This window comes from Psilocybe cubensis, chromosome 4 (assembly GCF_017499595.1).
Source record: "Psilocybe cubensis strain MGC-MH-2018 chromosome 4, whole genome shotgun sequence".
NCBI classification, from domain to species: domain Eukaryota; kingdom Fungi; phylum Basidiomycota; class Agaricomycetes; order Agaricales; family Agrocybaceae; genus Psilocybe; species Psilocybe cubensis.
In genome coordinates, this window is record NC_063002.1 from 514,778 (window position 1) to 536,548 (window position 21,771).

The 21,771-nt window shown below is 47.1% G+C and overlaps 6 protein-coding genes across 6 annotated transcripts; 4 read left to right on the forward strand and 2 right to left on the reverse strand.

Moving 5' to 3' along the window:
* Positions 1–995: 995 nt before the first annotated feature.
* On the reverse strand, positions 996–2,196 carry JR316_0004273 (uncharacterized protein; the record flags this gene model as incomplete). Its single annotated transcript, XM_047890042.1, has 2 exons — positions 996–1,112; positions 1,174–2,196. The coding sequence occupies 2 exons, from the start codon at positions 2,194–2,196 to the stop codon at positions 996–998; spliced, it is 1,140 nt and encodes a 379-aa protein (XP_047749803.1).
* Positions 2,197–2,535: 339 nt separating this feature from the next.
* Positions 2,536–8,007, forward strand: JR316_0004274 (Structural maintenance of chromosomes protein 5; the record flags this gene model as incomplete). Its single annotated transcript, XM_047890043.1, has 23 exons — positions 2,536–2,846; positions 2,897–3,062; positions 3,118–3,344; positions 3,397–3,550; positions 3,606–3,710; positions 3,764–3,909; positions 3,962–4,073; positions 4,137–4,307; positions 4,366–4,487; positions 4,547–4,751; positions 4,841–4,990; positions 5,067–5,165; positions 5,284–5,470; positions 5,568–5,710; positions 5,816–5,888; positions 5,956–6,080; positions 6,198–6,348; positions 6,481–6,869; positions 7,047–7,124; positions 7,222–7,291; positions 7,360–7,490; positions 7,574–7,660; positions 7,729–8,007. The coding sequence occupies 23 exons, from the start codon at positions 2,536–2,538 to the stop codon at positions 8,005–8,007; spliced, it is 3,681 nt and encodes a 1,226-aa protein (XP_047749804.1).
* A 385-nt stretch (positions 8,008–8,392) lies between these two features.
* On the forward strand, positions 8,393–10,517 carry JR316_0004275 (Exosome complex component RRP43; the record flags this gene model as incomplete). The annotated part of the gene is made up of 6 exons (XM_047890044.1): positions 8,393–8,618; positions 9,394–9,513; positions 9,644–9,749; positions 9,843–9,985; positions 10,070–10,196; positions 10,277–10,517. The coding sequence occupies 6 exons, from the start codon at positions 8,393–8,395 to the stop codon at positions 10,515–10,517; spliced, it is 963 nt and encodes a 320-aa protein (XP_047749805.1).
* A 564-nt stretch (positions 10,518–11,081) lies between these two features.
* JR316_0004276 (putative aspartate-semialdehyde dehydrogenase) lies at positions 11,082–12,699 on the forward strand (the record flags this gene model as incomplete). The annotated part of the gene is made up of 2 exons (XM_047890045.1): positions 11,082–11,694; positions 11,837–12,699. The coding sequence occupies 2 exons, from the start codon at positions 11,082–11,084 to the stop codon at positions 12,697–12,699; spliced, it is 1,476 nt and encodes a 491-aa protein (XP_047749806.1).
* Positions 12,700–15,776: 3,077 nt separating this feature from the next.
* Positions 15,777–19,306, forward strand: JR316_0004277 (L-tyrosine decarboxylase; the record flags this gene model as incomplete). The annotated part of the gene is made up of 9 exons (XM_047890046.1): positions 15,777–15,959; positions 16,031–16,398; positions 16,460–16,468; positions 16,501–16,886; positions 16,946–17,510; positions 17,566–17,668; positions 17,726–18,280; positions 18,341–18,615; positions 18,670–19,306. 9 exons carry the CDS (start codon positions 15,777–15,779, stop codon positions 19,304–19,306), a joined length of 3,081 nt encoding a protein of 1,026 aa, XP_047749807.1.
* Positions 19,307–19,694: 388 nt separating this feature from the next.
* JR316_0004278 (Histone deacetylase clr6) lies at positions 19,695–21,769 on the reverse strand (the record flags this gene model as incomplete). Its single annotated transcript, XM_047890047.1, has 7 exons — positions 19,695–20,218; positions 20,281–20,432; positions 20,485–20,852; positions 20,905–21,278; positions 21,360–21,434; positions 21,494–21,611; positions 21,695–21,769. The coding sequence occupies 7 exons, from the start codon at positions 21,767–21,769 to the stop codon at positions 19,695–19,697; spliced, it is 1,686 nt and encodes a 561-aa protein (XP_047749808.1).
* Between the last annotated feature and the right edge of the window lie 2 nt (positions 21,770–21,771).

Here is a 21,771-nt window from a genome sequence, read left to right on the forward strand (position 1 = left end):
TTATGAACAGCCACAAACCGTAAACAAAAAATTAATGCCACGATGTATGATGCCTTGAGCCCTCGCAGAATTTTGTCAAGTTGCACACTTTCAAAACGTAAATTCAGTCTGAATGGTAGAGGGAGAAATAATGACTGTCGTATATCGCCTGGTGGCACAGAAAAGGTGCACCTTGTACGAAATGAAATTATGGGAAGGACATGAAGAACAAGAGCACCTCGTTGTTCGAGGTAAGTTTCGAGCGAACGGGTGGTGACCCCAACACGTGAAGCAGGTTTAGGGCAGGCGCTCTGGCGTTCCCACTTCCAGGTTGATACATTATTGAGATGGTAGATAGCAGGCGCTCTGGCGTTCCCACTTCCAGGTTGATACATTATTGAGATGGTAGATAGCTTACACTACGAATATCTACATTCACTTATATACACACAATATCACCCCAGATACAACAAAGTTCAACAACTTCTCCAATACAAACAAAATGGTTTCAGTATCCCGCCCTATCATCCCACCACGTAAAGTTATCCAACAATATTTGGTACAGAATAATGCCTCTGATCGACACGAATGCCGCTCTGTTGTACAAGATAGATTGTGTTGGAAATTGGTAAAGCCTGTAAGGACGATACCATCCATGACCAGCTTTTGCGTTCAGCTGCTTTTCCGAGGATCGATGAAGCACATCGGGGTGTCCCTCCAGTGTTGACCCTGCCGACTTGCTGTTGCTCCCAGTCGAGGTTTTTGACAGGACAATGCGTGTCATTAAAGAAGTAAAGGTGGTCTTGCAAATTGCCGGGTGGTAGTTAGCGAGAACGTGTGGATCGCTTCTTCCTTCTGGGATGCTTCTACAAAAAATTGTTAAAACGCTGTAACTTCGAGAGTACAAATTCATACCAGTGGCAGACACCCATTGTGACCGGTGTCCTGAAACTGGCACAACCCGTTCGAAGCATGCATTTCGCAACCATCCACGCTGTTGCCACCAAAATCCAGTGTTATCCATGTGATATCTTAAGTTCCGCAAGTTGATTCAAAAGACGAGCTCTTTCATTTAGGAGCTCTCGAGTGCGTTCGTATTGTTCTTGCACCGTTTCTATTTTGACAGAACGAGTCTACATCAAAGATGGCATCAGCAATAAAATTGCGAGTGGCATAAATGGAAGATGACAGTACCTTTCCTTTTGAACGAGGGCGATCGATAGACAAGGAACGACTGTGTTCAAACTCTGCCAATTCTAATTCCTCGTCCACAGGCTCAATGTACCCTGAATATCTGACGGAGGTGTTCGATTGATTTTGCCAATCATCGGTGTCAAGAAAGACATTGCTGGTGTCATGGTTTGTACGAATAGGTTGATTGTAGGTGGCACGCGGTGTTCGGTCGCTAGAATGCGCGATTGCCGGGGTTGAAGGCTGAGCATAATCGCGCGAGAATAAAAGAGATGATGATGGTGCTGCATATTCGTGATCGCATGGAGGTTGAGGAATGTCGGATTTCGCAAAAGGTGGAAGAGCGCTCAGGACATCCGAAACATTGTCCGAGGATTCGTCGGGATGTTCGTCGTGCACATCGTGTTCCCCGGCATCTAGGGTAGTGAAAGATTCCTTGTCCGTATCTTTCATGAAGGGGGAGAAGAGATGATGAGAGCGTCTCGTGCTTCCTGTAGCTGTGGACCCCGTCTGGAATAGAGATATGGCATCCAAATCTAGCTGTGACTTTGGAGAAAGCGGAGCGGGTGGAGGCGTGGATTGAGGTGGGGTATGGTATCGCTGAGCAATTGATTGTCGCTTGTGCGTCCTCGGGGTTTGGATAAGGCCTTCTCGTCTACCCATCCAACAAAGTAGTTCCGCGACAAAGGAAATCTCCTCCTCTTCTCCGTCCGCTAGGCGCCGAGGGTCGATATCACTAAGACCAACATCCATCTTCATTACATCAATTTCGAGGAAACCTAAAAATATCTTCATGTTCTGGACTTTGGAAGCTTTGGAATACTTCGCTTGCTGGCTTCGGTCGATGAGGGGTATCCGCATGTTCAACATGGATTCGAGAATGGCGATTAAGAGACTAGGCGTCAAGTCTGTGGGTGAAACTAAAGTGATCGGGATGTTCAGCGAAGATAAGAGAGTATTTAGTTGATCTACCAGTGTAGCTTCATCTAAAACACTACTTTTACTCGCGACATGAGCTGATGCCATCTGCTCGAAGACCTAAGACAAGAGTCGGATGGTTTGAATGTTGCGGGAGATACAAGTTTATCACATATGTCAAGCCAGATGTTTAGCTCAGACCTGTTTTTAAGCATATCAGAATTAATGAGATAACCTTTCATATAACAGAAAAACATACCGGCATACAGTCTTCTAAGCAGCGCCTGTGGGTGTAAGTAGAGGGCGCATAGCAGCCAGAATAGGAAGTGTGTGCCGCTGACTAAGACCGGCCCTAAACCTCATCAAGGACGCGAACAACAATTTGGCAGGACGCGACTTTTATTATTGCACTTATTGCCTTTGTCGTCATTTCGACGCGTCGACGACATGCCTCGTCGAGCAACGTCTCCCGACGCAACAGAAAACACTCGATCGAAACGGGAGAAGGTCAAGGTCAAAGAGGAGAAAGACAAAGGCAAGCAGCGGGCCCGTGTTGAAGAGGAAAACGAGGACGACGCACAGGACGAACAAGAAGAGGAAAATACACCCCCGGACTATGAAGATGAGGGCGAAGAAGGGAGCCCTAGAGGACCCAAGCGCAGACGAACAAATGTGAACGGCGATTCTGCCCCTAGTGGGAGTGGCACTCAGCTTCCAAAGCGAGAGAACGTCAAAACACTTCCCCGTGGCGATGATGGGTCAGTGGGTTTTATCAGAGAACTGACAGCCTATTAATGTAAATTTACAGATACATCCCTGGTTCTATAGTTCGAATTCAACTCAGAAACTTCGTCACTTATGATTTTGTCGAATTCTTCCCTGGCACACATCTCAACATGATCATCGGTCCCAACGGGACTGGTAAGAGCAGTATTGCCTGTGCCATCGCACTGGGCTTGAACTTTCCTCCCAGCGTAAGCGGCCAGCAGATATGCTTGCGCTTCTCTGACATCTACCCCTTATCTCCAGATTCTGGGTCGTTCCAACGTCTTGGGCTCGTATGTCAAAATCGGCACAGAGAAAGGATACATCGAAATCGAACTCAAAGCACCCAAGGGAAAGAAGAACTACGTTATCCGCAGGACTATCATCGCCATCACGAACAACTCTTCTTTCACCTTGAATGGCGTTTCGGCTTCTGGGACTGAGATCAAGACCAAAATGGCCGAGCTAAATGTGCAGGTCGGAAATCTATGGTTCGTCTGATAAGCGTTCTACCTCATTTCTCCACCATTTATCGTCGTGTAGCTCTTTCCTTCCTCAAGATAGGGTGTCCGAGTTTGCTGGGATGTCACCTCAGCAATTGCTCAAAGAGACTCAGAGGGCAGCCGGGAACCCAAATCTCGAAAATTGGCACGACACTTTGATTATTGCAGGGAAGGAGCATAGAGAAGTTCAACAGGTTAGTAAAATGATCATTCTCATGGGACCATTTCAACTTCAAATTCTTTTCGCAGAAAATTAAAGACGAAGAAAGCACACTGAAACAAATGATAGAGCGTAATGAGGGCATTGAGAACGATGTTGCGCGATACAAAGAACGCAAAAAGATTGAACACGAGGTGATTTCTACTGGCTTCTCACTTGTCAGAGAGTTTACGCCACTCATTTTTAGATTGGTCTTCTGAATTTGCTAATCCCAGTGGCGGAGTATCGAGAGTCTCGCGTCAAGTATTTCGAAATAAAGGAACTTCAACGCAAGCTTCATGCAAAGGTCCAGAGACTGAAAGAGAAGAACGAACCTGCCCATAAACGTCTAAAGTCAGCTCCATCCTGTATTCACCGTAATCTTACCAAATTCATTCATTTGCAGGGAAATGGATGCAAATCTTAAGGACACAGAGAAGCGTAGAGAGAAGCTGAAAGATTCCACTCAGAAAATGTTCAAGGATTTATTAGCAGCGGCTGAAGTATGCGATGAATTGGTTAGTGTCTTTGTATCGGTACATAGGGGTCGATGTGATGAATTAACTTTTACAATGCTTTAGGGGGTCGAATCTGACAAAATCGCGGATAAATTGGTCGCTCTCAAGGAATCGGAGAAGGAGCGCGAAAAGGATATCAAATCTCTTACGCATGAGATCGCCCAGTTGAAAGAAGAGCTTAATAAACCGCCTCCGGAGAATCTCCCAAAGGAAGCGGATCTGCAGACTGAGAAGGTCGGTGGCCACGCAATATACGTTGCTCTTTCTTTTGACTTTGTTATTTGTTTACCAGACGAAACTTAATGCGGAACGTAACATCAACCAAAATAAGAAAATGGAGCTGGATGATCTCTTGAAGGACGTGCACAACAAGATCGCTCGCGAGAAGCAGAATCAAGCTAGAGCTCATGCCGAGTACGTTTTATTTTTCAATCTACATCATCCGTAAGATGCTGATACATTGTTGAACATAGACTAACGAAGCTCGCCGATGACGACGCCCAAAAGCTGAACCACATCGCTCGATGGGACCGCACCGCATACGAAGCCATCCTCTGGGTTCGCAAAAACAGGGACCTGTTCAAGATGGAGGTCTTCGAGACACCGTATATGCGCGTTACGATGAAAGACCTGCGGTACGCCAATGTACTTGAAGCGTGCATCGGAGGTCAGATGAGGGTATGTCCTTTTTTCTTTTTCTTTTTTCTTTATCCTGCCAGTCAAATTTTTCAGGAGTTGATATATTGTAACCTTTTTTTCTTTTTTAGACGTTTATAACGCAGTGCCAGGAAGACTGCGATACCATCAACAGACTCGTCAATGACGCTAACATGTTTGGCCCCAATGGGAAAATCACCACCTGGTTCCGCCCGTACACGGAGAAGAACGATACCGCTCCTCCGATGTCCCGAGAAGAGGTGAGGGTTGTTTTGAAGGCACTACTCTTTTTTAAAAAAATAAATTTGTTCATGTGCCATATACTATCTTTCACAGCTCCGCGAGCTCCGTTTTGATGGCTATGCGCTGGATTACCTCGAATTTCCTCCTGGCATGGAGTGGTTCCTCCGGTGCGAAGTGAACCTCCACCGAATCGTACGTCTCCTTTCTTTCCCCTTTTCCCTGTTTCGAAACCCGGATACTGACCTCACCACCACCACCACCACCACCACCACCACCACCACCACCACCACCACCACCACCAACCGCACAGCCCATCGCCCTAGACGAGCGCCACGTGAACGTCGAACGCGCAATGGACCTCGTCGCGCGCAGTGGCGGCGGCACCTTTTTCTGCGGCTCGACGGCGAACAAGGTGTCGCGGTCCAAGTACGGAGATCGGCTCCCTTTGAATTTGACGTCGGATGTGAAGCCGGCGAAGAATTTGAGGACGCTTGCTAGTGCGTGTTGTTCTGTTTTTTTTACTCTTCCACGCTGATGTTTTGCGGCTTTTTTTTGCTTTTCTTTTGTGATTTTGGTTGTGGTTTTGCGATGAAGTCGACCCCGATGTGCAGAGGCAGATTAAAGAAGCGATCGCGCAGGCTGAGATGAACCTTGCGATAGCTGAAGAGGAGAAGAGCGATATTAACAAACGATTGGATGGGGTTTATGCTAAGGACAGGGAGTTCCAGCAGCGACATGTAAGTTCCACTTTATACTTTGCTAATTGCACTTTGTTGATTTTTGTTCGTTGTCGCTTTGTTTATGTTCATGATGTTTTTTTTTTTTTTTTTTTGTGATGAAAGAATGAGATCAAGGAGAGAAGCGAACAGATTAAGAATGAGTTGAAGCGTAGGCAGAGGAATGAGGGGTTACTCAGTACGTCCATCTGTGCCTCTTTCTTTCTTTCTTCCTGTTTCTGACCGAATCACATTGACATTGACAGAGGCGAAATCGGCGAACCTGAAAAAACTGAAAGATGCACCCTCCATCGAGGAGAAGAGGAAGGCGCTGAGGGAGCAGCTCAAGTTGAATGCTGTGCAGCGCGCTAAGCATGCGAGGGAGTATACGGTGTGTGATTTCTCTCTTTTGTCTTCGTTATAGTTATACAGGACGTCTGGCTGATTTGTTTATTACTTGTTTTGGTTTATTTTTTTATTTTTATTTTTATTTTGTTTTGTTTTGTAGGACCTTGCGTACACTATCATCGCGCAACACGATAAATGCACGATCGCGGCGTTGGAGTATATGCAGATATCAGCTAACAAACATGCGCTTGAGGAGCTGTGTAATAGGAAAGATAAGCAGTACAGCGATACACTACAGGAGTTCGGCCGAGGTGCGTTTTTTTATTTTTTTTTGCTTTTATCATCGAAGAAAGAGAGAAAAAGATGCTTACCTTTATCGTGCTTTCGTGTTTCTCTTGTTTCTCTTGTTCTTGGGTTGTTGTGTTCTTGGGTTGTGGTGATAGTGCAAGAACAATATATGGAGATCAAAGCACAGTCTAAACGCGCCCTTGAAGAAACGCGCAAGATGCTCGATGAAGCTCCAGAGGATGTACGAGCCGCATACGACGAAATCGAAGTAGCACGAGTTGCATGGGACAACAAACTCAAAGAAAAAGAATCACGATCGCGGCGGCGTGACGGGGACGAGGACGGCGACGACGAGTCACGGGAAAGGGGAAGGGGAAGGGAAAGGGAAAGGGAAAGTGAAAAGGAGGAAGCGAGGCAGAGCGGGGTGGATGTGCGTACGTCCGATGAGTTGAAAGAGGAGTTGGAGGCGCAGAGTGCGAAGTTGGAGTTGAATTTGCATACGAATGCTGGTGTTGTTGAGTTGTATGAGAAGAGGAAGAGGGATGTATGTGGTTTTTCTTCTTCCTCCTTCTTTTTCTTTTCTTTTTTTTTTCTTGTTTTTTTTTCTTGTCCTTTTCTTTCTCCTCCTTTTTGTTTTTATTTTTTCTCTTTCGGGGGTTTATTTTTTTTTGGTGCGTTTTGGGACTGATTTGATTTGCTTTTTTGGGGGGTGGATGTGTAGATTGAACAGATGACCAAGACGCTTGAGGAGAGGAAGAAGAAGGAAGCGAAGATTGAGAAGGAGATTAAAACTGCCCGAGTACGTTTCCCCTTTTTCTTTATTTTAATTTTTTTGTTTTTGTTTTCTATTCGATTTAACGTTGTGTGTTGAATTTTTTGAATTTGTGTTGTGATAGGATAATTGGCAGCCTGCGCTAGAGGCACTTGTAGCGAGGATCGGTGCAAAGTTTTCGTTGGCTTTTGATCGTGCGTGTATCATATCATTCATAGTTTTAGTATATGTATTCATAACGCGACATGGGGACTTTAAACAGGTATCGGCTGCGCGGGCGAGATACGGATAAGCCAGGACGCCGACTATGAGAAATGGGCGATTAATATTTTTGTAAAGTTTCGCGATGGCGAGAGGTTGCAGCAGCTTACGGCGCATAGGCAGTCGGGTGGCGTGAGTTGTCCTTGCTTTGGTGGTTTTTCTTTGGTGGTCATGGACGTGATGTTGATTTCTTTGTGATTTTTTTGGGGGGTTAGGAACGGTCGTTGACTACGATTTTGTATCTTATGAGTTTGACGGAGGAAGCTCGCGCGCCGTTCTCGCTCGTCGACGAGATCAACCAGGCAAGTTCTCCCTTTCAATATTTTTTTTTCAAGGCAAACACTGACACCAACTCTCACACGCACATCAGGGCATGGACCAGCGCGCCGAACGCGCCGTACACAACTCACTCGTGAACGTGACATGCCAAGCAGACAGCGCACAGTACTTCCTGATCACACCGAAGTTGCTGCCGGATCTGCAGTACCATGAGCGGATGAAGATTTTGTGTGTGTATAATGGGGAGTGGCTGCCGGATGATTTGCCGGAGGATGGGAGTGCGGGGAGGATGAGGGGGATGTTGGATTTGTATGAGGCGAGGCATGGGAGGAAGGGGGCGGCGGGGAGGGCGGGGAGAGGGGATATTTGATGCGTATTTTATAGTATACATTAGCCCTTGTACTAATACTTCTTTTTCTGTGTTTTATATTTTTGGTTATTGTAACATGTAAATGATTTTTTTCTGCTGATGATGATGAAAAAAATCTTATCGGTTGCTATATATGGAAATTTTGATCATGTCAGGCTCAATCGCGTCGGCTGCTGCTTGAGCTCTTCCTTTACCGTTGGACCCTCCGAGTGCGCGTGGGATTATCAGAGTCACTCTGGACGCGCTCCCTCTGTCGACTTAATACTGCTTCTGACTGGATTCGATCTCCAGACCGTCTAAATTCAAGTTTAGATCACCCTCAATCCAAATCTTCTTCCACTCTCTCCCTCCTCCACCTCCACCCCCAACTCCCCCTCCAAAACCAATGGCCTCAACCTCCCTATCCACCCCTCTCCCCCTCCCCCCTCCCCATCCCCCCACATCATCCGCCCTCGCACTCGCACATCTAACACAAGAAGAACACGACGCACTCCAAGCCGCCGTGTTCCAGCGCCTGCATCCACGACTGTATCTGGAGCGGTATGTGAGCGAGCGGGTGAGGCCTGATGCGCGGCTGTTTGGGGAGGGGAGGGGGGTGAGTGTTGATGTTGGTGAGTTTTGAGTTTTGTTTGTGTTTGTGCTTTTTTGCTTTTTTGCTTTTTTGCTTTGTGTTTTTTGCTTTGTTGTTGTGGGTTGGGGTGGGTGAGATGGGTAAGATGGGTGGGTGGTGGTTTGGGTGGTTTGGGTGGTTTGGGTGATAGGGACACGGACGCGGACATGAACTCGGACACAGACTTGGACACATACTTGGACTTGGACTCGGACTTGGACGAAGGGAACATTCGCGATTATCTTTGGTTGGCATATGCTTAGGATGGACCCTCCCTCCCTTCAACACCGCGTCCTCGTCCTCCATCCAACCATCTCAAAATCACGCATTGCGTTCCCTCCGTCCAATGTCCAATTTCCATTTTTTTTGTTTGGCTATTTGCTAGGTGTCATCTCGTCTTTGCTCTCCGTCTATCTATCTGTCCGTCCGTTTGTCTGTTTCGTAATCGGGAAACATGGAGAACTGTCTCGAGATCCGCTGCCTACGGTTTCACTCCCCATCCTAATCCTCATTCCAATCTCCAATCTCCAATCTTGTCCTTTTAAACATCTAAAATAAAATTCGAATCTAATCTAACACACTCTCTTTCTTCTCTTTGACTTCTCTTGGCCTTCAACTTCAACTTCAACTTCAACTTCCACTTCAACTTCAACTTCAACTTCAACTTCAACTTCAACTTTGACTTCAACTTCAACTTTGACTTCAACTTCAACTTCACCTTCACCTTCAACTTCAACTTTACACTGACTTTAACTAACTTTACCGCGAAAGGACAGGCTCCATATCGACCGCCGACGGCTCCGCGCTCGTCAGGATGGGCGAAACGACCGTCGTGTGTGGTGTCAAAGCTGAGATTGCGGAGCCTGAGCTGGATAGAGAGTCGTTAGGGTTTTTAGGTGTGTATTTTACCATTTCCCGTTTCCCGTTTCCCTGTCCTCTTTTGCTTTTTAATTTTTGATTTTTGACTTTTGCGCTTTTCGGTGTAATTGAGATGGTCTAAGCTGAAGATGTGTTGTGCTTTTATAGTGCCCAATCTGGATCTTACTGCGATGTGCTCGCCCAAGTTTAAACCTGGTCCGCCGACGGAGGAGGCGCAGGTGTTGTCTGATCGGTTGAATCATGCGCTTATCACGTCAGTATTATACACACACTCTCTCTCTCTCCATCTCTCTTTCCTCAAACCCAATGCGCACACACTGATTTATTTTTTGAAATTTTGTCGCAGATCGAATTTTGTATCGCTGGAATCGCTGTGCATACACCCAGGTAAAGCGGTATGGGTGCTCTACGTCGACGCGACATGTGTGAATTATGATGGGAACGCGTTTGATGCGACGTTGCTTGCGATGGTTGCTGCTCTTCGAAATAGTGCGTTTTTTTGGTTTTTTTTTTCGCTTTTGCTTTCGAAAGCGTCGGCATTCTTATTATATGCTATTTTGTCGATGGGTGTAGCGACACTGCCGCAGGCGACGTATGACCCTGAAACGAACCGGACGGTATGTTCGAGGAGATTACCGAGGGTCCCGCTGCAGTTAGCGAAGAGCACGCCGATTAGCACGTCGTTTGGGATATTCGACTCGTACGTCAATCGTTCATGTTCATTGATCTTCCTACACGGATTGCTGATACTGTTTGTTTGATTCGATTTGATTTGATTAGGAAATATGTTTTGCTGGATCCGACGGCGTTCGAAGAGCCGTTGTTGGATACTTCTCTGTCGATTGTGTTGGGTGATGAGGGTGATATTGTGTCGGTTGCGCAGGTGGGGTCGTTGGTGGTTTCTGTGAGCGAGGGTGAGGGTGAGGGAGGGGAGGAGGTGCGGAAGGATGTGTTGGCGGAGTGTATAGCGAGTGCGAAGTTGCGGCGCGCAGAGGTTGTAGATGCGTTGAACGTAACGTGAAACGGTGAAACGGTGATACTCGAAAAGTTAAAGTTGGAAGTTAAAGTGACTAGCCCCTGTGTTCAGGCAAAAATATAACGAAGCGAGGTGGAGAGGATGATCTTATGTCCGAAAAAGCGTATCGGGATTATGTAGTCCGAACAACAGCGATCTGTAAAAAAAAATTAAAAGTGAATGTGACTCGTTCAGGAGGTACATATAAGATCCCCCGGGTTATTCCCCGTGTCGGTGTTTGTTTCCTTGTTCGCTGACTCTCATCATACGCAAAAATCAAAAATCATCGGTGCACTGCACTGTTTGTAGGTATGGGTTTTGTTTGTGGGATGGATGGCAAGGAGGGGGCGCTAATGGGTCTGTTAGTTTATCAGATTGCTGATAAGCGCGTCTATCACGTGTTGCGAAACTAGGTAAAGGATCATCTCGATTGCTGGAACGCATAGCGTGAGTCTCCGAGTTTTTTTGTTCTTTTTTATCTTTTGCCCCCTTCCCCTTCCTGCCTTCCTTTCCCTACCCCTCCCTTCCTTTCTTTCCTTTCTACCCCTCCCCCTCCCTCATACACATTCAATGTCGATGTCGGACGCTGCGAGGACGACGACGACGAGGACACGAACGCCGCCTAAGCGCACCTTCTCGGATGTCGAACTCGACCTCGACCAACTCGCCGAGTCATTCGACGTCCCTCCCTCCACGTCCTCCTCCGCGTCATCAGCCATGGCCATAGCCTCCTCCTCCGCATCAGCCTCCTCCTCCTCCACGTTCGCGTCTCCCTGCCCTCCTCACCCCGCAACGATCCTAATTACTGACTCCCCCGCGTCCAGATCCAAAGCGACACTACTACTCACCTCAAAGCAAAAGCCCAAACACCCGCACCCGCGCACAAGCATGCAGCACCCCTCCTCGTCTGCGCCTATCAAGGTAGGCGTGCTCGGCGCCACGGGCACCGTAGGCCAGCGCTTCCTCACGCTCCTCGCTGCGCACCCGTGGTTCGCTGTCGATGCGCTCGGCGCGTCCCCGCGCTCCGCGGGGAAGAAGTATAAAGATGCGGTCAGTTGGAAGCAGAGCACGCCTATCCCGCAGGGCGTTAGGGATGTGGTTGTGCGAGAGTGTAGGCCGGAGAATTTCGCGCAGTGTAAGATTGTGTTTTCGGGGCTGGATGCGGATGTTGCTGGGGAGATTGGTAAGTCCACCTTTTTCCTTTTGTTTTTTGTGATTTGTGATGTGTGTGTGATGTGTGGGGTGGGGGAGTGGGGTGGGGTGATTGTGATAAGATAAGATGCTGATCGCATACACACTCTTTTTTTCTCATGGGTGTTTTACAGAGGAAGCGTTCCGCGCCGCGAATCTGGCCGTCTTCTCCAACGCGAAGAATTTCAGGAGGGACCCACACGTCCCGCTCATCGTCCCGCTCGTGAACCCGCACCATCTGTCGATCATCCCGCAGCAGCAGGCGCTGTTCTCGCCGGCGCTGACGTCCGGGTTCATCGTGACCAACGCGAACTGCTCGACGACGGGGTACGTCATCCCGCTCGCGGCGATGGAGAAGGCGTTTGGCCCGCTTGAGTGTGTGATGGTTACTACCCTCCAAGCGATCTCGGGCGCGGGGTATCCTGGTGTGCCGAGCCTTGATATCCTCGACAACGTCATCCCGTATATATCAGGCGAGGAGGAGAAGATCGAGTGGGAGACGCTAAAGATTCTAGGTGGGATCAGCACGAAGGAGTCGGAGGTTACCAGCGCGGACGGGCAGCAGGTGGTGAAGAAGGAAGTGAAGACGTTCGACATGCACGCCGCGCACCCGTTGCGCGTGTCGGCGTCGTGCAACCGCGTGCCAGTGATCGACGGGCACACCGAGTGCGTGTCTGTGAGGTTCGCGAGGAGACCACCGCCGTCGCCGCAACAGGTCCGCGAGGCGCTCGCGGCGTACACGCCCGAGGCGCAGGCGCTCGGATGCCCGTCGGCGCCGTGCAGGGCGATTGTGGTGCATGAGGAACCGGACAGGCCGCAGCCGCGCTTGGATAGGTATTATCAGGACGGCGCGGGGGTGTCGGTGGGGAGGGTGAGGCAGTGTCAGGTGCTGGATGTCAAGTTTGTGGTTTTGGCGAATAATGTGTCGATTGGTGCTGCGACGAGTAGTATTATTAATGCGGAGTATGCGGTGTTGAAGAATGTTGTGCAGTTGTGAGGTTGATTGGGATGGTGGTGGGTGGGGGTGGGGGTATATACGGTTTATGTGTTTTTGTTTTTTTTTTCTTCGTGTGTTTTTTTACTTTTTACATTTTACATTTCCGTTTTTTCCCTCCTCTTCTTTTTTTTTCTTTTTGGATTATCTGCTTTGCATGTGATGTGAAGATTCAACAAAATGTAAAGGTAAAGGCATAGTAGTTAACGCTAACCGGTTAACCCGTGATGCACCTACATATTCCCGATTTAGGTATCTGATTGCCGGATATAGAATATGATTAACGACTAATTTGCCACGTCTTGCCACGTCTGACAGTGAGAAAAGGTCGTGTTGTTTTTTTTTTCTTTTTTGGTTTTAAACATCTCAGTGACAAATCTAATCGAAGAGAGAGGGTCGACCCAGGGTCCAGCTGCCAGCATCTGGTCACGTAAGAAAATGACTAGGCAATTGATGGGTCAATGACTAGTCAATTGATGGGTCATTTGACATTGACTGGGTCATGACTTGGGTGACCAGTCAATGACTAGTCAATTGATGGGTCATTGACCGAGTCATGACTTGAGTAACTAGTCAATGACTAGTCAATTGATGGCGCATTCACTGGGTCATGACTTGAGTAACTAGTCAATGACTAGTCAATTGATGGGTCATTGACTGGGTCATGACTTGGGTGACCAGTCAATGACTTTACTTACCACAAGGGTACCCCATAGGTCAGCCCTGAGCCGAGGTCATCTTTACGGATTTGTGAAAAATGTATGGAAGTCGATGAACGGAAATGGCTTGCACCCAAGTGCTCGGGACTATAAGTATTCGTGGAGACTGTTGAGTTTACGGTTCATTAGGACGATGGCTATTAATATTAATGTTCTCGTATATCTATCCCTTATTACAGGGTCTTGGTATGTAATTATGGTTATCTATCGCATCGATTTGCACTGTGCTTTGTACTTACATTCATCGTCTAAAGTATTATCAATTTTTACTAGTAGGATATCCTTTTCAGCTCGCCCAAGGTCAAACTTGACAAGGCTCGACAACACTCATGAACAACTTGAACGATAATGATGTCCCGCCTAACTTGAATTGGTTTTGATTTTTCTGTTGTGAAAGCTAAATAGGGAGAACAAAATAAGCTCTTGGGGCTGTGCTTCTATTCGTATCGATTGCCAGTACGTACATACACGAGTGAACCGCTCATAACTCGTGATATAACATACTAATTTATAGGTCTGGTGCTTAATTTGACCCCCCGACATATCCTGCTATTTTCTGCCCTAGCAAGTTGCAAAACTGTCAGTTTAAACGCTCTTGATGACCATTGTGAGCTACCGCCCAAATAAAACATATTGAGCTCTTTTGCAATCTTGAGGTGTGTGGATGAACGCTACACTGGCGATTTCGGTTCATTGGCGACTCGGACCATGAGCGTCATTTTCATTCACAATCTTCTCTTGAATAATAGAAGCTGTATTCTTAGATACAGAAGGAGTCAAAAACGAATATAACGATGGGTTACATCAACTACTTTTGTTCTAGACTATGAAGGAATCCGTTTATATCAGGCACAGATAGCCCCTGTCGTCGTAGTCTCGGCCTCCCATCCTCTTTCGGATCGGTTACCCAATATGGGTAACCCATCGTAAGAGTCTGGGATATAACCAACGGTCGCAACATACCATTGCGTTCGTGGTTTTCTCGCATTTCCTTGGCACCTTTTCAACAACTGTGCTGTCAAATCAAAGGTGATCTTTGCCTTAGAAATTCAAGGAATGGTCAACCATGTAATGTCATTGCTATTGTTTCTCCTAATGTCCTATATTATGCACACAGGCATTCTCATAAAAAATGCTTTCCGTCTCGAAAGTGAAAATGGTTGATCCAAACATTGCTCACAATACTTACAGTTATATTTATTATGATTCTAAGTAAAGAGTAAAGTAGTATGGATCCTGTACATGTGTATAAAATAGTGGTAGGGGCAATGTTTTTTGGCCAGCAGATATGCCAAGGAAATGCGAGAAAACCACGAACGCAATGGTATGTTGCGACCGTTGGTTGTGACCCAGACTCTTACGATGGGTTACCCATATTGGGTAACCGATCCGAAAGAGGATGGGAGGCCGAGACTACTGTCGTCGGGGAATGCCGGTGATACTAGTACAGTTAAGGAACAAACACTGGACAAACAACGAAGTTTGAATGTTGTTAACTGAACGTTGAACTTCAACGGTGAAACCTCAAACTTCCTTTGAAACTGAACATTCGCATGCACAAATCACTATTGAAGGCTCTCCTTCTTACTTTCTTTCTATGCACCGCGTACCCTGTACAACGTGATGGACAACGCGGCGTACTTGCGAAATTGATAGAGGATGATCTAGGGATGATGATATCTTATCGATTGTTCAACCTGAACAGAGTCTTCTTTCAGCTTCTTTGCCCTATATGTGGCACACATTCAGTCCCTGCTTAATCTCTTGGCGGTTAATCTCGTATCCAGATAGTAGGATTTTCTCTAGACAATGTACTTCACTGGAAGAACGCTGGTTACAATCCATTGAATCGAATAACGCCACTGGAAAAAAGAACGCAAAACAAGCGGCGCACAGGTTGTTCGCTTCATATACTGGGCTACAAAATCTGTTCTCGTGACGATGGACTCTAACAAAAGATTGGGGGTTCGACCAGCCTCAAATGGCTCTGCCACCCTCACGATGGATAGAACACGTTAATTCGTTCTCTTCAACGCGGCTAGAATACCTACTCCCTGAAATTCTCTCCCTGACCCTTTCCAAATCGCATTGCTGAGGGTCTTATGTGCCCCCCAAATGGCATTCATTTCTTCAATTGGTTTTACGACCCTCTATTGAATGTCGCAGGTGTGCTACAATCTCGTACCAACGCTTTCTTTCTGGGTACACGTTCTTGTACCTAATAGGGGCAACCAATGAATTGGCCTATCTCGGGGAAAGATTGCTCTCATCTTTGAATCGATTGGATGGTGAAATCGTATATAACCTGGATTCAAATGGACAGCTCTCCTCACAGCTCGCGGTCCTCCACACAGCTTCGCCATGTCTGCCGAAAACACTATCGCTAAACCTCGCTATCGTATTCCTACGAGTGAGGACCATGAACGCACATCTGCTCTTTTCTTGGGTCCCAAGGCAGAAAATGCCAAATTCCTCCGGGAGTGGTTGATGACGGTCGTCTCTCAACAAGAAGCAGCCCGCCATGCGTATTCCCCGAAAGACAACGTAGGCGGCTCCGTTCAAAATTCCCGACTTTATTGTTTGCTCACAGTCGAACGACTCGGGATGTGCGACAGATCTTTATTTCCGCCGCCACGCAAAGCTCCAAAGCTTTTCGCGAGACTACGAACGCAATAACGAGCAACCTCACCGCGTTATTGACCGAACTCGGCCAAAAATCAGTTCCGTTCTACTCTCCCCGGTACAGCGGACATATGTCTGTAGACCAAAGTTTGCCGGCCATTCTCGGGTATTTGTCGACCTTGTTTTACAATCCCAACAATGTTGCCTTTGAGGCTAGTCCGTTCACGACTATCATCGAGGGAGAAGTTGGCTTGCAACTCTCTGAAATGCTGGGTTATAATCGGCTAAATAACGTGGATGAACCTCTCGCCTGGGGACATATTGCATCGGGTGGTACTGTTGCAAACTTGGAATCAATGTGGTAAGTCTCTTTATTTTATTTCGGACCACTTCATACAAATTTCCATTTTTTTTTTGGAAAGGGCGGGTAAGTGGTTCAGGTTCCCAATTTTATTCATCCTAGAACTTATCTTGATATATCCATACTAGCGCGCAACCTCAAGTTCTATCCTCTCTCGCTCCGAAATGCTTCGGCCAAAGGCGCAGAATTGGAATTCATTGCTGACACCTTCTCCGTGAAAACTTGCGTCGGTGATGAGAAACTACTGAAGGACTGTAGTATGTGGGAACTCTTCAATTTGCATGTAACCACCATCTTGGACCTGCCCGACCGCTTGAACAAGGAGTACAGGATTTCTGGCCAGTTCCTTGAAAAGGTTATGCGCAAGTATATTATCCAGTCGACCAACAAGGACGTGTTGATGCAAAACTGGCAGCCTCCGGAGAAGCTTGTGCAACCTGTCGTTCTCTCCCCGAGCACCAATCATTATTCATGGCCAAAGGCTGCAGGTATGGCTCATGCAACCCCTCCAAATTCGATGTGCAATTGACGGTTATTTCTTTTACAGCTGTGCTCGGCATTGGTTCTGATAACCTTCGCAATGTCCCGGTTGACATGCAAGCGCGCATGGACATAAACGAGCTCGACCGTATGTTGCAAAGGTGCCTGGATGAGAAGACGCCGGTATATCAGGTCGTTGCTGTTATTGGCACGACCGAAGAAGGTGGTATCGATCGCATTACAGAGGTCCTGAGACTACGCAAAAAGTATCAAGCCTTGGGTCTATCTTTTGCCATCCATGCAGACGCAGCGTGGGGCGGATACTTTGCAACCATGCTACCCAGACCCACACCGTACACACCTGGACAAAATACATCGCTTCCCGCAGACAGCACCAATCCGGACTTTGTCCCATACGTCGGTTTACGCCCAGAGAGCGCCTTACAACTCAGCCATATAAAGTTTGCTGACTCCATTACTGTCGACCCGCACAAGGCAGGTTATATTCCGTATCCTGCCGGAGCGCTCTGCTATCGAGATGGTAGAATGAGACACCTTCTTACGTGGTCCGCACCCTACCTTATCCAAGGCAACGAAGGCCAAAGTATCGGAATATACGGGATCGAGGGAAGGTCAGTGCATCGAAATTTCTACCACATTTTTGTAGCTTATTTAACTTTACTATAGTAAGCCTGGTGCAGCAGCATCCGCTGTATTTATGGCGCATGGAACCATTGGCATTAACGGTTATGGGAGCCTTCTTGGCCAGGCAATGTTTACATGCCGCCGAGTAAGTTATTTGCTTCTCGTCTATTTTTCGATGATGGATTTTGAATGCTTGATTTAGTACGCTGCTCACTGGTCTGCAATGTCTACCGATTCTACCAGTTTCACTGTCACCCCGTTCAATCCTATCCCCGCTGACGTCGACCCCAACGCTGACCCTGCAAAGGTTGAAGAGCAAAAGCAGTTCATCAGAGATCGTATCTTGTTCAAGTCGAACGAGGAAATATACAACGATTCCGAGGCTATGGAACTCTTGCACCAACTTGGGTCCGATCTCAACATCAACGTTTTCGCATGCAACTTCCGCGACCGCGATGGCAATCTCAATATAGATGTCGAGGAAGCCAACTGGCTCAATAACCGTATTTTCCAACGCTTCTCTGTTACCAGTGCTGAGGAGAACCCATTGGATACGCCGTTCTTCCTCAGCTCGACCACCTTGAAACAGTCCGAATACGGCGTCTGCGCAGCCGAAGTAAAGCGACGCATGGGACTTGTAGGCGACCAGGATGTTATAGTCCTTAGGAATGTTGTTATGTCTCCATTCACGGCAACGAACGACTTTGTGGGTACTCTGGCAAACACCTTCCAAAAGATCGTTGAGGAGGAGGTCGAGGTAAGGCTTGCACATAATTTTTCAATGAAATGCTTTACTCATACACATTTATAATAATAGTATGCACGGATCCGCAACGATATGAAACCTAGCATTCACACCTTCCTTCTTCACGGTTCAGTAGAGCAATATTATCTTGTCCACACCCCGACGATCCATATGGCTAGCGGACGTCGCCAAATCATCCTTTCAGTAGATATTACGGGTACGGTTCACCAGGCGATACATGCCGATGAACAAGTTGAGGCGCTCATTATACACAACACTGTTCCTCTCCGCCTTGACGATATTGTGGATGGAGCGTCATTCGAAGGCATACTTAGCATCGGAAAGAGGTTAGTCTGATTTTTCTTTGGCAAACGACAAACTGACATCGTTACAATACACAGGCAAACTGATATCAAAGTTAACATTTCGAACATCAAAGTCGTCAAGAAGCGCTCTCTGATGACTGAGGACCTGGAATCTGCGTACCCATCATTGATGCCATTCTATTTCTACGGGACTCAAAAACACGCTCATATCGATCATGTCATTACTGTCGTTCCTAACATCCATCTCAGTGCTGGCCGAATTGAATACAAATTCGACGACGACTTGTCAAGCGAGGACCTCGCCAAGGGTCTCATTGTCGTTGCTGAGAATGTACATGAGGCATCCATGCAGCCCTTCCCGCTCATGAAAGATCTCCATATCGACGACCAATTCTTCTTCAACTCTGGGCAAACTCTCCACGTCAAAGTATACAGAGACCCATACCCCGCGTCGACCATGGATCCCATCCCTCTCCACGACATCAAGAACCAGCCCGTTGTTACACAAGGCACTATCACGCTCGTCGGAAATCTTTACGTTGACTCTGATGCTCTCAATGTCGCTTCCGAGCCTACTGCCGACGATGACGCTCGCGCCGCTTCTCAAGCTCGCAATATGTACGGCGAGATGACCGCTGGAACCATCAAAGGTTGGCAAAGTGCTGTTCGTGATTTCCACAACAAATTAGAGACTATCGCTCCCGCCAAGTAAATGAGATATGGAGCAAACTCATGACGGCTGCTAGAGGAAAAATAAATCGAAATCAAGTATATACGTTTTTACCCCCAATGTTTCGAATGTTGAATATGATCACATTTGATTTACCGTCTGTATAACAATGACTGTTTGTACCGAAAACATTTCAATATCAATGTGTAAGCTTTCATTGCTGTTGCATGGGGAATACTGAGTTGGGGTATAACGTATATTGCGAATGATACAAATGAGCACACAATCGCATTACCCTAGGTTTTTAATACCAAGAATGCTGTGCCTCAACAAGTAAGTAATACAGATGCATAGTTTTGACAGGAAATGGGAAAATAGGACGGAAGTGAGAAAAAGAAAGCAGGCGGTCACTCTAGTAACTAAAATTAAATCATGAGTCTGACATTGCGGCATCATCCTCGTATTCTTCGCCCTCTACCTCGTCATCACCATCTTCCAAATTTTCATTAAGACTACGTCCACCTCTTTCCATAAGTCCATGAAGGTCGTGAATACCATTCCCAAACCCATTTGAAACGGAGGTCCTGGCATTTATGATACCCTCAAAATCATTATCGTCGTTGTAAATGTCGAGTCCACTTTGGAAGAAGATTCGTTTCGATGATTTTGTAGGAGCCGCGCCATATTCGTAGTGGTTGTATCCGCTTTCGTGTATTGGGATGTCGAAGTACTTTCCAGTGACAATACTCATCCGCCGTCTTTCGGAGGCCGATATATGTCCAGGCGGGTTGCTTGAATGCCGTCCACTCAGTATGCGAGGCAGAGAGTTAGCACGGTGTGGAGCACGTCTCCAGTTGTTAACAAAGGAAACAGAGCTGGCATCGCTATCAGAAGATTCTGTATCTTCCGACTCTGACTCTGATTCTTGAAGGTCGTAAAGATATCGTGTGTGTTCTTTTAATTGAGAGATAAGGGTTTAGCATATGTAACTTGCAATTGAAACCAAATTAACGTACGTGCAAGTCGCTCGTCGAGTTCATCCCTGTGTTCCCTTTTGTCTCTTTTAAAACCAAGATGACCTCCCAAGCTCGTTCTAGGAACATCCTGCATTTGAACAGAGGGCGCACAGCGCGAAGCAAGCTGCTGCAGTTGGGCAAGAGCAGTAGTTCTGTCGGAGTACGTTAGTTAAAACGCTTTTATACCCCAACCGAAAAACGCACCTAACATGATCCAAAGTTCCTTCCTTCACATTCATATCCTCCATGTTGTTTTCCGGGACTTCAAGTCTATATGTTGGTCCGAACCATTCGAAATATTGACTCCATGGCATATTTAAGTCAATTTCGTTTTCAATGCCAATTGCGCATGCGGTCTCATACGTCCACGCTCGTGCTACATTCTTCACTGTGTATCCGCCTCCACCGAGTAATATCAGGGGTATATTGGATTTTCGAAGAAACTGAACACAATGGGCGTGTCCCTGCATGGTGAGGTTCAGGCATCCAAGTTTATCGCCTGCCAACGAATCCGCCCCGCATTGTAGTACGACGGCAGATGGTTGGAAAACTTCCAGGATTTTTGAAATGACCTATAAATCTCCTTCAATAACCCAATGACCAAGCGCACATGTCAAGACATACAGGGTCAAACACACTCTTAAACGACTCATCCTGAATTCCATCTTTTAATGGCACATTGACGGAGTATCCTTTTCCCTTTCCGGTGCCCGTATCTTCCTGCGTACCCGTACCAGGGAAGAACTCTCCGAACTTGTGGAAGCTGCACGTCATAACGCGGTCCGTTGTATAGAAGGCTTCTTCGACCCCATCACCGTGATGACAGTCAATGTCGATGTACAGTACCCGAGGATACGTGCGCAATAGCTCGAGAATGCCAAGAACAATATCGTTGATGTAGCAGAAGCCGGCGGCTTCGCGCTTTTTGGCATGATGCAGGCCGCCTGCCCAGTTGATCGCAATGTCCGCTGCCCCCGAGGCTATTCGTTCTGCCGCACCTGTCAAACCAGAACCACGAGAGAAGTATTCATATTAGAGAACGAGCGTCTATGAGTTGCATGCAAATTGGGCCCACACACCGATCGAACCCCCCGCTGAAATCGAACAAAACTCAAAGACACCTTCGAATGCAGGATTGTCATCTCCTACGAGGACTTGTATGAATGAGATAAGTTCCAACTGTATCACAATGGACACAACAACATGAACATACATCTTGTCTTTTGGCCGGTGAGTTTGTCTGCTGTCTCTGGAGTGACGCTATGCAGGAATTGGACGTATTCGTCTGTATGAAAGGCAGTCATGGCCTCTGGAGTGGCGCGTTTTGGTCTCTGGAGAGTGTCGTTTGGGAGTCAAAGAGTCGGTGGATTGAGATTTCTGGATAGGAATAGTGACGCAAACTCGGAAGACGTACCAAGACGTGCATCTTATCCAACATGCCATAGGCAGTAGCCAGCTCGTGAGTAATGCGCATCCGGTGAGGCTTCATGA